The sequence below is a fragment of the Notolepis coatsorum genome (genome assembly GCF_963971535.1).
Source record: "Notolepis coatsorum genome assembly, chromosome: 1".
Taxonomy (NCBI): Eukaryota; Metazoa; Chordata; class Actinopteri; order Aulopiformes; family Paralepididae; genus Notolepis; species Notolepis coatsorum.
The window spans coordinates 252,553,256-252,567,421 of NC_140165.1; the positions used below are offsets into that span (position 1 = coordinate 252,553,256).

Sequence of the window (14,166 nt, forward strand, 5' to 3'; positions counted from 1 at the left end):
GCAATCTATGCGCAAAATAATAACGAGTTGAGTTATACGCGGAGCGCAGTCAGTGCTTATTTCCGCGTTTTAAACATATTCTACCACCGGGCGCCAGCTACGCATGCTCCGAGCTGTGCGTAGATATAAGCACAAAGTCAAGCACAAGTTCAAATTGATAAGTCCCACACTTTGCTTAGAAATTATCGTACGCAAGGGTTAAGCACATATCTGTGCGTACGCAACGTTGATAAATGAGGGCCCAGGTCTGCTGCTTACCCTTGGCTCCCTTGTATCCCGGAAAGCCCACATGTCCTTGAGCTCCAGAGTCTCCAGGGAGCCCTCGCTGTCCCACCGCCCCGGTCACGTCAGACCCCGGGGGGCCGGCGGGGCCCAGGAAGCCCTTCGGGCCGTTGAAACCCGGGTACCCTCTGTCCCCAGGGAACCCCGTGAAGCTGTCCCCCTGACAGTGAACAGACATCGTTCAATATGAGAGTCAGACAGTAGCATCACAATGACCAAAGCCCGGAGCTTATTTTCTGAAAATCCGCCTAAAATATATACCTAGGTAAATGGAATATTGCTCCACTTCTACAAGTCCATTTGCATATTCTTGGTATCTAGGGACATCTATGGACCTCAGTGAATGTATTCCCATTGTCAGAAATAGTGTGTCAATTACTAGGCTTGCTTAGATTGTGATGAAACAAAGGAGAATATGATTTATGATTTTTATTTGCATCTTTGACAGTGAATAACACCATGCTAATAATGACCAAACATTAAAAACTGCCACTGATCTCGTTCAGTACCTTCTTGAGATCATGTGTACAAACAATCTAAGGAAATGAATAAAGGGAAGATGATTAAACAGAAGGTTCTGTAGATACAGTACTGAATTCTCCCATCCGGACCAATGCAATTTGAAATATTATTATAGAATATAGAATAGCAGGCTTATAAATTACCTTATTATAGCCAATTCGCACATTTCTATATATATATTATCTTTCAAATGCCCGAGTTCAATTTGGATTTAGTATCACCAGGCGTGCATGAGAACAGATAATGAAATCTACTGTAAATACAGTTTCCGCACAAACGAGTTCATAAAGCCACATGGATTTCACCAGACCACAAAACAGAGAACCAGATTGACCATATATGCATCAGACAGAAATTCAGGAGATCCCTCCAAGACGTCAGAGTGAAAAGAGGAGCTGCACCTGGACCCTATACTCGAGTAGCCTCGAGCTACGGCAAGGATTCTCCGGCGCTGCAGCTGGACCCTAGTATTGGTATAACGTTAAATCACATTCACAAGCCCTCAGCTCGAATACGCATTGAATCAGTGTTCTAAGACATTGATATCAGGAGTTATCTGTAGCTACTGCTAGCCGGATATATAACGTTAATACAACGCCTCAGTGAATTATTTAGTTCAATGGGACATTTCGTTTTGAACAGTGAACTAGCTTGCGCTAACGTGAGCTAACAGCTAACAGCTAACAGGTATCATACACTCTACTAGACTTTGTGGAGCGTTTGTTTATGTCAGGAGCTATCGGTAGCTGGCCGGCTAGATACCGTTCGGTTAGACAATGCCTCATCATGTATTAAACTAAAAGTGAATAGTTGACTGGGTCATTTTGTAACGGTAGCTAAGCTAACGTTAGCTCATGGAGACGCCGTCCTCCCGTGTCCCGTCCCACTAGAGTAGACCACTACTAGACCCGTGTTTACATGCGTGCTGGAGGGATGAGCAGACACCGCACCACCCGGTGTTGAGACAGAACTCAGCGACAGCGAGTGAAATCGGGTGTGACGATCGGCGAAAATAAAGCATTATCACGATCACCGATCGCATATTTATACTGAGTATCGGCCGATAACGATCGGTGGCCGATCGATCGGGGCATCCCTAACCAACACTGCAAAAAAAGTCAGTACAATGTACAATGTCAGCCTCCTCCAAGATCAGAACACCGGAGAGAAATTTAAAATCAGCCTCTCAAACCGGTTCCATCCCCTGAGCCAACTGGAAGAACATCAATCCATCGATGAACGTTGGCAGAACATGAAGAGGGCAGGGACGGAGACATGTGAGGACACATGTGGGAGGAAGACAAGGCACCACAAGGAGTGGATGACAGGAGAAACACTACAGAAAATTCAGACTCGCAAACAAGCCAAAGACACTCTCAACAATAGTTGCACAAGAGCTGCAAAAGTGAAAGCACAACAAGACTACACCACGGCAGACAAGCGGGTAAAAAGGAGCATCAAGAACGACAAAAAACAATTCATCAATAACCTGGCAACTCAAGCAGAAGAAGCAGCAGCTCAACACAACATGAAGGAACTCTACGACATCACAAGGAAACTGGCTAATAAACGCAAAACTCCAGACAGACCAATATTAGACAAAGAAGGAAAAACACTCACAAAGCAAGAGGCTCAGCTGAAGAGATGGGCAGAACATTTCAGAGACATACTGAACAGACCCAAACCGACAGCGCTAGCCAACATCCATCCAGCGGTACACTCCCTACCGGTCAATACCAACAACAAGCCCAATAAACAAGAAATAAAAAAGGCCATTCAAAAACTGAAAAACAATAAAGCACCAGGACCTGACAGAATACCCCCAGAGGCCATAAAAGCAGACCCAGAAATGGCAACAACACTACTCCACAAACTCTTTGGACAGATCTGGGATGAAGAAAAGGTGCCAAGCGACTGGGCAGAGGAATACCTGGTGAAGCTCCCCAAAAAAGGCAATCTGAAGGACTGTAACAACTACAGGGGCATCATGCTCACATCTGTGCCAGGGAAGATTTTGAGCAGGATCATCCTGGAAAGACTGTCCAAAGAAGTGGACAAAGAATTTCGAGAAGAACAAGCAGGTTTCCGACAGGACAGATCATGTACAGATCACATTGCCACCCTCCGCATTATCATAGAACAGACCCTGGAATGGAACACATCTCTCCACCTCGCATTCATCGACTTCACAAAGCATTCAACAGTCTAGACAGAGACACTATATGGAAACTCATGGCACATTACGGTATCCCAACGAAGTTCATAACCATCATCCAACAGCTGTACCTACAATCATCCTGCAGAGTAATACACAACGGCCAGCTCACAGACAGCTTTACAGTAGAGACAGGAGTCAGACAGGGCTGCCTACTGTCCCCTTTCCTCTTTCTTCTGGCAGTCGACTGGATCATGAAACAAACCACAGCCAAACAAAATCTGGGCATTCAGTGGACAATGTGGTCTCAATTAGAGGATTTGTACTTTGCCGACGACATAGTCCTCCTATCACACACACAAACACAAATGCAGACCAAACTCACAAAACTTGCCACAATTGCAGCTACCACAGGACTACACATCAATAAAGCAAAAACAAAGGAGATGAAGATGAACCACAATTTAGAAGAGGCCGTACAACTGGACGGAGAAGCACTGGACGAGGTGGACACCTTCACATACCTGGGAAGCATCATGGGGAAGGACGGAGGCAGCGACAAAGACATCAAAGCAAGAATAGGGAAGGCAAGAACAGCATTTTTAATACTGAAGCAAACATGGAATTCAAACCACATCTCCACAAAGACCAAACTCTGCATCTTCAACACCAATGTCAAATCAGTTCTATTATACGGAGCAGAAACATGGAGAACCACAAAAGCAACCTCAAACAAACTGCAAACCTTCATAAACAGATGTTTACGACACATCCTGGGAATCTACTGGCCAAACACCATCACAAACGAACAGATCTGGCAAACCACTCAACAAGAACCACTTGAAACCCTAATCAAACGCAGGAAATGGGGCTGGATTGGACACACCCTGAGAAAACCATCCTCCAACACAACCAGGCAGGCCTTAACCTGGAATCCACAGGGGAAGAGAAAGCCAGGAAGACCCAGAAACAGCTGGAGAAGGTCTGTCGAGGCGGATCTCAAGGAAGAAAGAACATCATGGAAGGAAGCAGAGAAAATCGCCCAACACCGAACCAGCTGGAGAGAGTTCATGAATGACCTATGCTCCCCAAAGAGCAAAAGGGTTTAAGTCAAGTCACTGTAAATACAGTAGCTTTTTATTTTGATTAGGGTGCAACCGTTTTGAAACTCATTTCAGATCTAATTGTTGCTACATGCTAACAATAGGGAAGATAAACTAACTACGTTTCAATATTTGTCATAAACATTACCTTTGGTGGTAGAATTATCCTGAATAATAGCAGTTATTGAAATAATTCATAAAGTACTATGAACCTTGAACCCAATAGAATCTTCCAGGAAGTGTTGTTTTAAAAAATGTCAACGCAAAACCAGACCTGTGGAAGTCCGCTACAAAATGGCAGCAAAAAAACTACAATTCCCATTCCCCCGGTTTTACAAAATGGTTGCGTCTCGCGGATTATACAGACATTCCAAAGAGGAAAATCTATCTATATAACACTTTAACCTATTCCTAAACTAACGTATTGATGATATATACATTCTAAATGCTGTTTATGATGTTTATACTTGAATACGTTTGAAATTAAAATTGCTAGTTTTATAGAACAGTCTGGAAAATATTGATGTATGACCAGATGTCATTTCGGGACCGGTACCGGTCCTGTCGGGTGGAAGAGGTTAAAGGACACTGATGAACGAGCTTATATAGAATATAATCTAAATGCTCATAGTAGAATATACCTATTATAACTACTACTACTATTACTACTACTACTACTACTACTACTACTACTACTACTACTACTACTACTACTACTACTACTACTACTACTATTACTACTACTACTACTACTACTACTACTACTATTATTACTACTACTACTACTACTACTACTACTACTATTACTACTACTACTACTACTACTACTACTACTACTATTACTACTACTACTACTACTACTACTACTACTACGATTACTACTACTACTATTACTACTACTACTATTACTACTACTACTATTACTACTACTATTACTACTACTACTATTACTACTACTACTACTACTACTACTACTACTACTACTACTACTACTACTACTACTACTACTACTACTACACTACTACTACTACTACTACTACTACTACTACTACTACTACTACTACTATTACTACTACTACTATTACTACTACTATTACTACTACTACTATTACTACTACTATTACTACTATTACTACTACTACTACTAGTACTACAGTACTACTACTACTACTACTACTACTGCTGCTACTACTACTACTACTACTACTACTACTACTACTACTACTACTACTACTACTACTACTACTACTACTACTACTACTACTATGTATGTTGTAAAATTAATGTTGTACCCTCCCTACTTCCCATGTCCCCATGTGGAATGCACCTGATTGGATAAATTACATGCTGGTGCTCTAATGTGACATCTAGTGGCTGAATGTTATCTATAGCACCTTTAACAGTCTGAAATGGCGAGGACCATGTAGACTCAACCATGTCAAATTATGTGTAACAAGCATGTCATTAGATGATCCATATTGCCGCACCGATGGAACGAGGACCGCGTAGACCCACTAAATGACACGCTTGTTCTACGTAATTGTATGCGGATCACACGTCTTACATAGTACACCTTTAACCCTTTCACTACCACACTACAGAAGGTTAACCCTTTACTATCACACTACAGACGGTTAACCGTCTGTAGTGTGATAGTAAAGGGTTAACCTTCTGTAGTGTGGTAGTGAAAGAGTTAACCCTGTGTCGTGTGACAGTGAAAGGGGTAACCTTCTGTATTGTCGCAGTGAAAGGGTTAACCCATTTGGTAGTGTGGTAGTGAAAGGGTGAAGTGGTGAGCAGTGAGCAGGCAGACTGACCTCAGGACCCAGGTCACCTGGAGCTCCAGGGAGCCCGTCCTCTCCTCTCCTGCCTGAAAAGCCTGGTCTTCCTGGGGGCCCACGCTGGCCTTGTATCCCTGTCACACCTGGAGATGAGATTTTTTAATTTTTTATTTCGATTTTTTTACGGATCCCCATTAGCTGGTGCCATAGCAACCAGCTAGTCTTCCTGGGGTCCACACAAAAAAACATACAAAAACAATTATAACAAATACTTTACAGTGTTAAATACAATTTAAGATTATTTTAAAAAGTAAATCTACTGTAAATGCAGCAGAGGTTTTAACTTTTGAGGCAGGTTATTCCAAAGAGTTAATGCTCTAAAAATAAAAGATCTCAGCGTTGGTTTTTGGACCTGGCAAATCAAGCTGCCCACTACAGGAACCTCTAGTATAATGCTCATGCACAGTATTTGTGAGGATTCGCCTGCTTCCCTGGACCTTTTTTCCCTGTCCTCTCCTCACCAGCCCCTACCTTTGGACATTCCCTGTCTACTCTCCTTCACCAGCCCCCACCCTTGTGAGAACTTTTGCCTGCCTCCTACTCTTCACCAGCCCCCACCCTTGGACATTCTGTTCCTCTACCCTCACGCACCTGTTGGGAGTTTGCAATCTGCTCGGGAGAGTACTTAGGTGGCAGGTCTGTATCTGTGTCTGTGTTCATGGAGTTCTGTACGTTACCATTCTGTACGTTACCATTCTGTACGTCACCATCACCTGCCGCGTCTCCGGCGTGAGACGACGGCCCAGCCATCACCACCTGTCGCCGTTTGCCTGGAGTGGGACGCCGTCTTCGCTCTCTAATTCTCTACGGGAGGTTTTCCAGTGTTCCCACTCCAGACGTCAAGGCGGCTCGCCATCGCTCCCGATTCCACGGGAGGAAGGCGTCTCTCGTTCCTGGGGTGAGGCTCGTCGTCGCTCCCTAGTATTCCACGGGAGGACGGCGTGTTCCCATCCCGGTCCCCTGGGACCCCCTTTGTTCTGCGCTGCCCGTCTGCAGCATCCGAGGAGGAGGAGGAGTGTCTCCGTGCCAGGCCTCCGCCGTCGGGCCCCTGTCCCCGTGCCAGGTCTCCGCCGTCGGGCCCCTGTCCCCGTGCCAGGCCCCCGCCGTCGGGCCCCTGTCCCCGTGCCAGGCCTCCGCCGTCGGGCCCCTGTTCCCGTGCCAGGCCTCCGCCGTCGGGCCCCTGTCCCCGTGCCAGGCCTCCGCCGTCGGAACCCTGTCCTCATCCCTGTAAGCAGCTCTGGCCCTCGCCCCGTCCAAGGCCTTAACCCTGTTCTCTGTCCCTGTCTCCAGCCCGCCTCTCCGGGCCACTGTCCCTGTCCCCCTCTCCAGTGCCCCTGGTCCTGGCCCTGACACTTAGCCCTGGTCCTTAGCCCTGGCCCTAGCCTTAGTCCCTTAGCCTGTTCGCCTCTTAAAGGCACAGTGCCGCATTTTCCCTATTTCCTTGACTCTAGTGTTTTTGTGTTTTCCCTTAAAGGGACTGTGCCGCTTTTTGTTCTATAATAAATATTTGCCCTGTTTTGGCTTACTCTCATACCTGTCTTGTGTTGTGCGATTGGGGTCGGTTACAAACCATAACAGTATTACTAAAAACAATCTGTTTATGATGAACAGACTGAGTGAACTCTCTTTACCTCTGAGACAGACTGAGGCCATGTTTAGACGGAGAGAGTCTGAACAGAAACAGCAAAAGTCACTTTTAATGTTGCGTTTAGTCTACTGTTTTGGGATGGAATTCTGCGTGCAGACGACTCGAGACGACGGAGCCCCGCTGTCACACGATTGGCGCAGATGTCATATGACCAGAAACGTCAGTGGCCAATCAGATGGCGCGAACCGAACGCGGAAGTGCAACTCCGTTAGGGAAAGTATTCACGCAACCCATACGCTACACTGCCTCAGGTTGTTGAGACAACCAGGCGTGCTGTGAAGACCCGCCCTACTCTGCCTCTGATTCGCAGACTGTGGGTGGGGGAATGTGATTGGACCAAAGCAGAGTCACTCACAGACAGTGGCTCCAGTCACTAATAGTTGCGATAGCCGCGGGACTGATTCTTGTGTATTTAAAAGTACTGCCAATGTAGCCTTCAGGTGATCGCCATGGATAGAATCAGACATGTTTGTTCACTTTGTTTACGCTTCTAGGCTACTGGCGCATGCCTGTGACGTAAGCAGTATGCGACGAGAGCCTTGAGAACCCTTTCGTCATAATTTTATGCGGTTTGACTGTTCAGATGATAGCGCGAAGGTGTATCGTTTCTAGGATTTCCACCCAGGAAGGTGGTTTAACTTTTTTGCGGATTCTCCCCGCAAAACCGCCGTTGCCGTATAAACAAAAGGCACATCCGAAGAAAAAAAAATCCGGATTCACCTGCTAGCGTTTCCGTCTAAACATGGCCTGAGTGAACTCTCTTCCCCTCTGAGACAGACTGAGTGAACTCTCTTCACCTCTGAGACAGACTGAGTGAACTCTGAGACAGACTGAGTGAACTCTCTTCACCTCTGAGACAGACTGAGTGAACTCTCTTCACCTCTGAGACAGACTGAGTGAACTCTCTTCACCTCTGAGACAGACTGAGTGAACTCTCTTCCCCTCTGAGACAGACTGAGTGAACTCTCTTCACCTCTGAGACAGACTGAGTGAACTCTCTTCCCCTCTGAGACAGACTGAGTGAACCCTCTTCACCTCTGAGACAGACTGAGTGAACTCTCTTCACCTCTGAGACAGACTGAGTGAACTCTCTTCCCCTCTGAGACAGACTGAGTGAACTCTCTTCACCTCTGAGACAGACTGAGTGAACTCTCTTCACCTCTGAGACAGACTGAGTGAACTCTCTTCACCTCTGAGACAGACTGAGTGAACTCTCTTCCCCTCTGAGACAGACTGAGTGAACCCTCTTCACCTCTGAGACAGACTGAGTGAACTCTCTTCACCTCTGAGACAGACTGAGTGAACTCTGAGACAGACTGAGTGAACTCTCTTCCCCTCTGAGACTCAACTCACCTTTGATATCCATCACATAGAGGTCTCCTTTCTCTCCTTTAACACCACGGACACCTGGAAATCCTGGCAGACCCTAGGAATGAATCAATAATAATATAATATATAAATAATAATATCACCCTAGAAATGAATACATAATAATAATAATAATAATAATAATAATAATAATAATAATAATAATAATAATAATAATAATAATAATAATAATATCATATATACATAATAATATCACCCTAATGAATATAAGCAGAGAATAATATTGTTTGATAGAATGTTATTTTGACATGTTGAGTACTGAAATCCAGATGTAAATATCTGCTTATACTGTATTTTCAGTGTGTAGTACTGATACATACAGTACACAGGAATCTCTACCTACAGAGAATATACCTTCTAGTTTCAACTTTCTTTATTAGTTGTCATACAAAAATACAGAATACTTTTATATGAAATGCTTTTTCCTGTTCTGTTCCTGAGAGTGTGCTAGATAAAAAATTAAATAGATACGTACAAAATAGAAGTCAAGTACGTAACAAGTGTAAACAAAAGTGTTCAAAAGAAAAGTGTTCAATATACATATATACAATATACAATACAGAGTAGGAAAAAAATTAGTAACTGAGTTACAATACAATATAAAGTACAATGCAGAAATGGGATGAGGTACAACTTAGGGTAAGGTGCAATGAGGTATGAGTTGTAGTGCAAATCTCTTTACCAATAATATAAATATAAAGTGTGTTAAAGTGTCTAAAGTGGGTAAAGTGGGTGCTACAGTGAGTTGTTTATTTAAAGTGAGTGTGTGCGTGTGGATGTGTGTGATGTGAGTGTATTTGATGGTTTGTAACATAGTAATAATAATAATAATAATAATAATAATTCATTTATTTTGTATAGTGCTTTTCAAAGGCCCAAAGTCACAACAATAGGCAAAAAAAGAAACAAAGAAAACAAATAAACAGAGAACCACAGGGAAACGGAGGACAATAAGAATACACAGGAACATAAAACCACGAGTAACGGATAACAATTACGGGAGTGAGTAGGGGAGACAGTCGGGAGGAGAGTAAGGGAAAACCAAGGGGGTCGGGGGGGGGGGGGCAGGAGAGGAGAGAACGTGGGGAAGGGGGAAATGGTGGCGAGTTGGAGGAGGGTGGTTATGGGTAAGGAAGGTTGAATGCTTGGGAGAACCGGTAGGTTTTGAGTCTGGATTTGAAGGTGGAGAGTGAGGGAGAGTCTCTGATGGTCTGAGGGAGGGAGTTCCAGAGTCGGGGTGCAGCTTGTGAGAATGCCCGGTCACCAAAACTTTTGAGTTTGGATGACGGGACAGTGAGGGAAAGAGTGGAAGAGGACCGGAGGGAACGGGTGGGGCGGTAGGGGAGAAGGAGGTCAGTCAGGTAGGGGGGGGCCAGGCTATGGAGGGCTTTGAAGGTGAGGAGTAGTGTTTTGAAGTTAATGCGTTCCTTGATCGGGAGCCAGTGGAGAGAGTGGAGGACAGGAGTGATGTGTTCGCGGGACCGGGTGTTAGTGAGGAGGCGGGCGGCTGAGTTTTGGACCATCTGCAGTTTATGGAGGGAGCGGGAGGTGATGCCAGTGAGGAGGGAGCTACAGTAGTCCAGGCGGGAGGAGATGAAGGCGTGTATGAGGGATTCAGCAGCAGGGGGGGAGAGGCAGTGACGGATTTTGGCAATGTTGCGGAGGTGAAAATATGAAGTTTTGACAATGGAGCGGACATGGGGGTCAAATGAGAGGGTGTGGTCGAGGATGACACCGAGGTTGCGGACTAGGGGGGAGGGGGTGATGGTTGAGTCATTGATGGTGAGTGTGATGGGTCCGGATCTGGTGAGGGTGGTGTTGGTGCCGATGATGAAAAGTTCTGTCTTGTCGCTATTTAATTTGAGGAGGTTATGGGTCAGCCAGGTTTGTAGTTCAGTGATGCAGGATTCAATGTGACTGAGGGGAGGGCTGTGGGGGGATTGTGTGGTGATGTAAATTTGGGTGTCATCAGCATAGCAGTGGAAGTTGAGGTTGTCTTTGCGAATGATGTGACCGAGGGGGAGAATGTAGCAGATGAAGAGCAGGGGGCCTAGGACTGAGCCTTGGGGGACCCCCTGTGTGACTGGGGAAGGGGAAGAGGTGTGGCCGGAGAGGGAGATGAATTTATGTCTGTCAGTGAGATAGGAAGAAAACCAGTCAAGTGCTGTGCCCTCAACACCCAGTTGGTGCAGCCTTTGGAGGAGGATGGAGTGACCTGACCCACTGTGTCAAAGGCTGCACTAAGATCTAGTAGGATCAGGATGTTGAGGGCACCAGCATCAGCGGAGATGAGGAGGTCGTTGATTACTTTGACCAGTGCAGTTTCAGTGCTGTGAGCAGGGCGGAAGCCAGATTGAAGGGGTTCGTAGAGGGTGTTGGACTGGAGATGGGAGTGGAGTTGGGAGGCAGCAATGCGTTCAAGTGTTTTGGAGAAGAAAGGGAGATTGGATATGGGGCGGTAGTTGGAGAGGTTGGATGGGTCGAGGGTGGGTTTTTTGAAGTCAGGGGTGACAGCGGCGAGTTTATAGGGGGAGGGGACGTGGCCTAGGGATAGTGACTGGTTGAAGAGGGCGGTGAGGTGGGGGATGAGAGCAGGGAGGCAGGCCTTGGTGAGAGTAGTGGGGAGGGGGTCAAGGGAGCAGGTAGTGGACTTGAAGGTGGTCATGAGGTCTGTGATGAAGGAGGAGTCGACTGGGGCGAAGGCAGTAAAAGGGGTGGGAGGGATGGAGTCAGGTGGGGGGAAAATGATAGTGGGGGGGCGAGGGTGGGGGAGTTGGCAATGCGTGCGGTCAGTGAGCTGTTGATTTGAGATATTTTGTTATTGAAGGAGAGGAGAAACGAGTTGCAGAGGTCAGGGGAGGAGAGTGAGTTATTGTCCGGGGGTTGTAGGAGTTTCTTGACAGTGGAGAAGAGGGTCCGGGGGTTGCGGTTGCTGCGGTTGCTGCTGTTGATGATGGTGGAGTAGTGGGCGGATTTGGCAGCTTGAAGTGCGTCACGGTAGGAGGAGACATGCTGTTTGTGGAGGTCGGCGTGGATGGTGAGGTGGGTTTTTTTATAGAGCCGTTCAAGTTGGCGGCCGGTCTGCTTCATGGAGCGGAGTTCCGGAGTGTACCAGGGGGAGGAGGTGGTGAATGAGACAGTGATGGTTTTCAGGGGTGCCAGTGAGTCAAGGGAGTCAGAGAGAGTGGAGTTGAGCAGGAGGGCATAGTAGTCGGGGTTAGAGGGGGCGGAGTCAGGGGGAAAGGCAGAGGATATGGACTGGGACAGGGTGAGAGGGTCAATGGATTTTATGTTTCGGAAAGAGATGGTGCGTTTGTTGGAGTGGTGGGGTGGGGGAAGGGGAGCAGAGAAAAGGATGCAGTAGTGGTCAGAGAGTGGGAATGGGATAGGGTGTGGATTTGATATGGGTAGGGAGGCAGAGCAGACAAGGTCAAGTGTGTGGCCTTTGTTGTGGGTGGGAAAGTTGATGTGTTGGGTGAGGCTGGGTGAGACCAGCGTGAGGGAGTGGTGACGCCCTCGCGGGAAGGGGGTAGTGGCACAGCACAGCCAGGCAGGCAGTTATTATCATTGAGCATCCTGATGGCCTGGGGATAGAAGCTCCTTCTGAGTCTCTCTGTGCTTGCCATGAGACTCCGGTATCGCTTGCCTGACCGCAGCAGTTCAAAGAGGCAGTTGTTTGGGTGGCTAGAGTCTTTGATTATTCTCTTAGCCTTACCCATGCACCGCTTGTTGTAAATGCCTTGGAGAGTGGGAAGCCCCCCTCCAATTGTGCGTTCGGCTGAACGGGCCACTCTCTGTAGTCTGCTGCGGTCTTGTGCAGTGCTATTCCCAAACCAGGAGGTGATGTTGCCAGTCATGATGCTCTCTATTGTGCATGAGTAGAAGTTCTTAAGGATCTTCTGATTCACGTTGAACTTCATTAGGCGCCTGAGGAAGTAGAGGCGCTGCCGTGCCTTCTTCACAACACTGTCAATGTGTGTGGTCCATGTCAAGTCCTCGGATATGTGGACTCCGAGGTACTTAAAGCTGTTCACTCTCTCAACCGGTGCCCTGTCGATGCTGAGGGGGCTGTAGTCCCTGGCTCCGACCTCCTAAAGTCCACAATCATCTCCTTTGTTTTGCTGACGTTCAGGGAGAGGCAGTTCTCCTGACACCACCGCGCCAGATTCTCTACCTCCTCCAGGTAGGCCCTCTCATTGTTTGCAGAGATCAGGCCCACCACTACTGTGTCGTGAGCAATGATTGTGTTGTTGTTCCGCTGTGCCACACAGTTGTGTGTGTACAGCGAGTAGAGGAGGGGACTCAGAACACAGCCCTGGGGGTCCCCTATGTTGAGGGTGATGGATGAGGAGGTGCAGTTGCCTGCTCTCACCACCTGGGGTCTACCCGTCAGGAAGTAAAAGGCCCACTGGCAGAGGTCATAGTTCAAGCCCAGGTCCCTGAGCTTGGCTATGAGTTTGGAGGGGACTATGGTATTGAATGCTGAGCTGTAGTCGATGAACAGCATTCTCACATAGTTCCCCTGCCTCTTGTCCAGGTGTGATGCTGCTGTGTGCAGCACATGGGCTATGGCGTCCTCTGTGGACCTGTTGGGGCGATATGCAAATTGCAGAGGGTCCAGGTTGATGGGGAGGGAGGAACAGATGTAGCCCTTCACTAGCTTCTCAAAGCACTTCATGGCTATGGAGGTGAGAGCTACAGGGCGGTAGTCGTTGAGGCAAGCGGGCGTAGATTTTTTGGGTACAGGGATGATGGTGGACTTCTTCAGACAGGTGGGGATGACAGCCTGTTCTAAGGACAGGTTAAATATGTCAGTGAATACTGGGGCCAATTGGTCGGCACAAACTTTTAGGACGCGGCCGGGGATACCGTCCGGTCCTGCTGCCTTCCTGGTATTCACTTTCTTAAAGGTCCTCCTGCTCTACCTGCTGTGACTATTTCTCTGATGTCACTCACCTGCTCTACCTGCGGTGTCTGTTTCTCTGATGTCACTCACCTCAAAGCCGACCCCGCCCCTGTCGCCAGGGAAACCGGTGTCTCCTCGCAGGCCGGGGGCATTGTGAAAGCCTGGTAACCCTGGCAACCCCGGATCTCCCATGGGGCCGCTGGGCCCTGGCATCGGGGTAGGAGGGCCACAGGCACAGTCCCCATCAGCCCCTGCAAGCACACATGCACACACACACACACACACACACACACACACACACATGCACACACATACACACA

At 47.4% G+C, this 14,166-nt stretch overlaps 1 protein-coding gene across 1 annotated transcript in view; it reads right to left on the bottom strand.

Moving 5' to 3' along the window:
* Nucleotides 1–14,166, bottom strand: part of col4a4 (collagen, type IV, alpha 4) — a gene marked incomplete at its 5' end in the record, with an annotated part of 174,636 nt that overhangs the window by 120,728 nt on the left and 39,742 nt on the right. Inside the window, 4 exons of the mRNA XM_084309776.1 lie at nucleotides 259–442; nucleotides 5,880–5,986; nucleotides 8,905–8,977; nucleotides 13,937–14,097. Coding sequence (XP_084165902.1) covers nucleotides 259–442; nucleotides 5,880–5,986; nucleotides 8,905–8,977; nucleotides 13,937–14,097 — 525 coding nt within the window. The remainder of the gene's footprint in view (nucleotides 1–258; nucleotides 443–5,879; nucleotides 5,987–8,904; nucleotides 8,978–13,936; nucleotides 14,098–14,166) is intronic.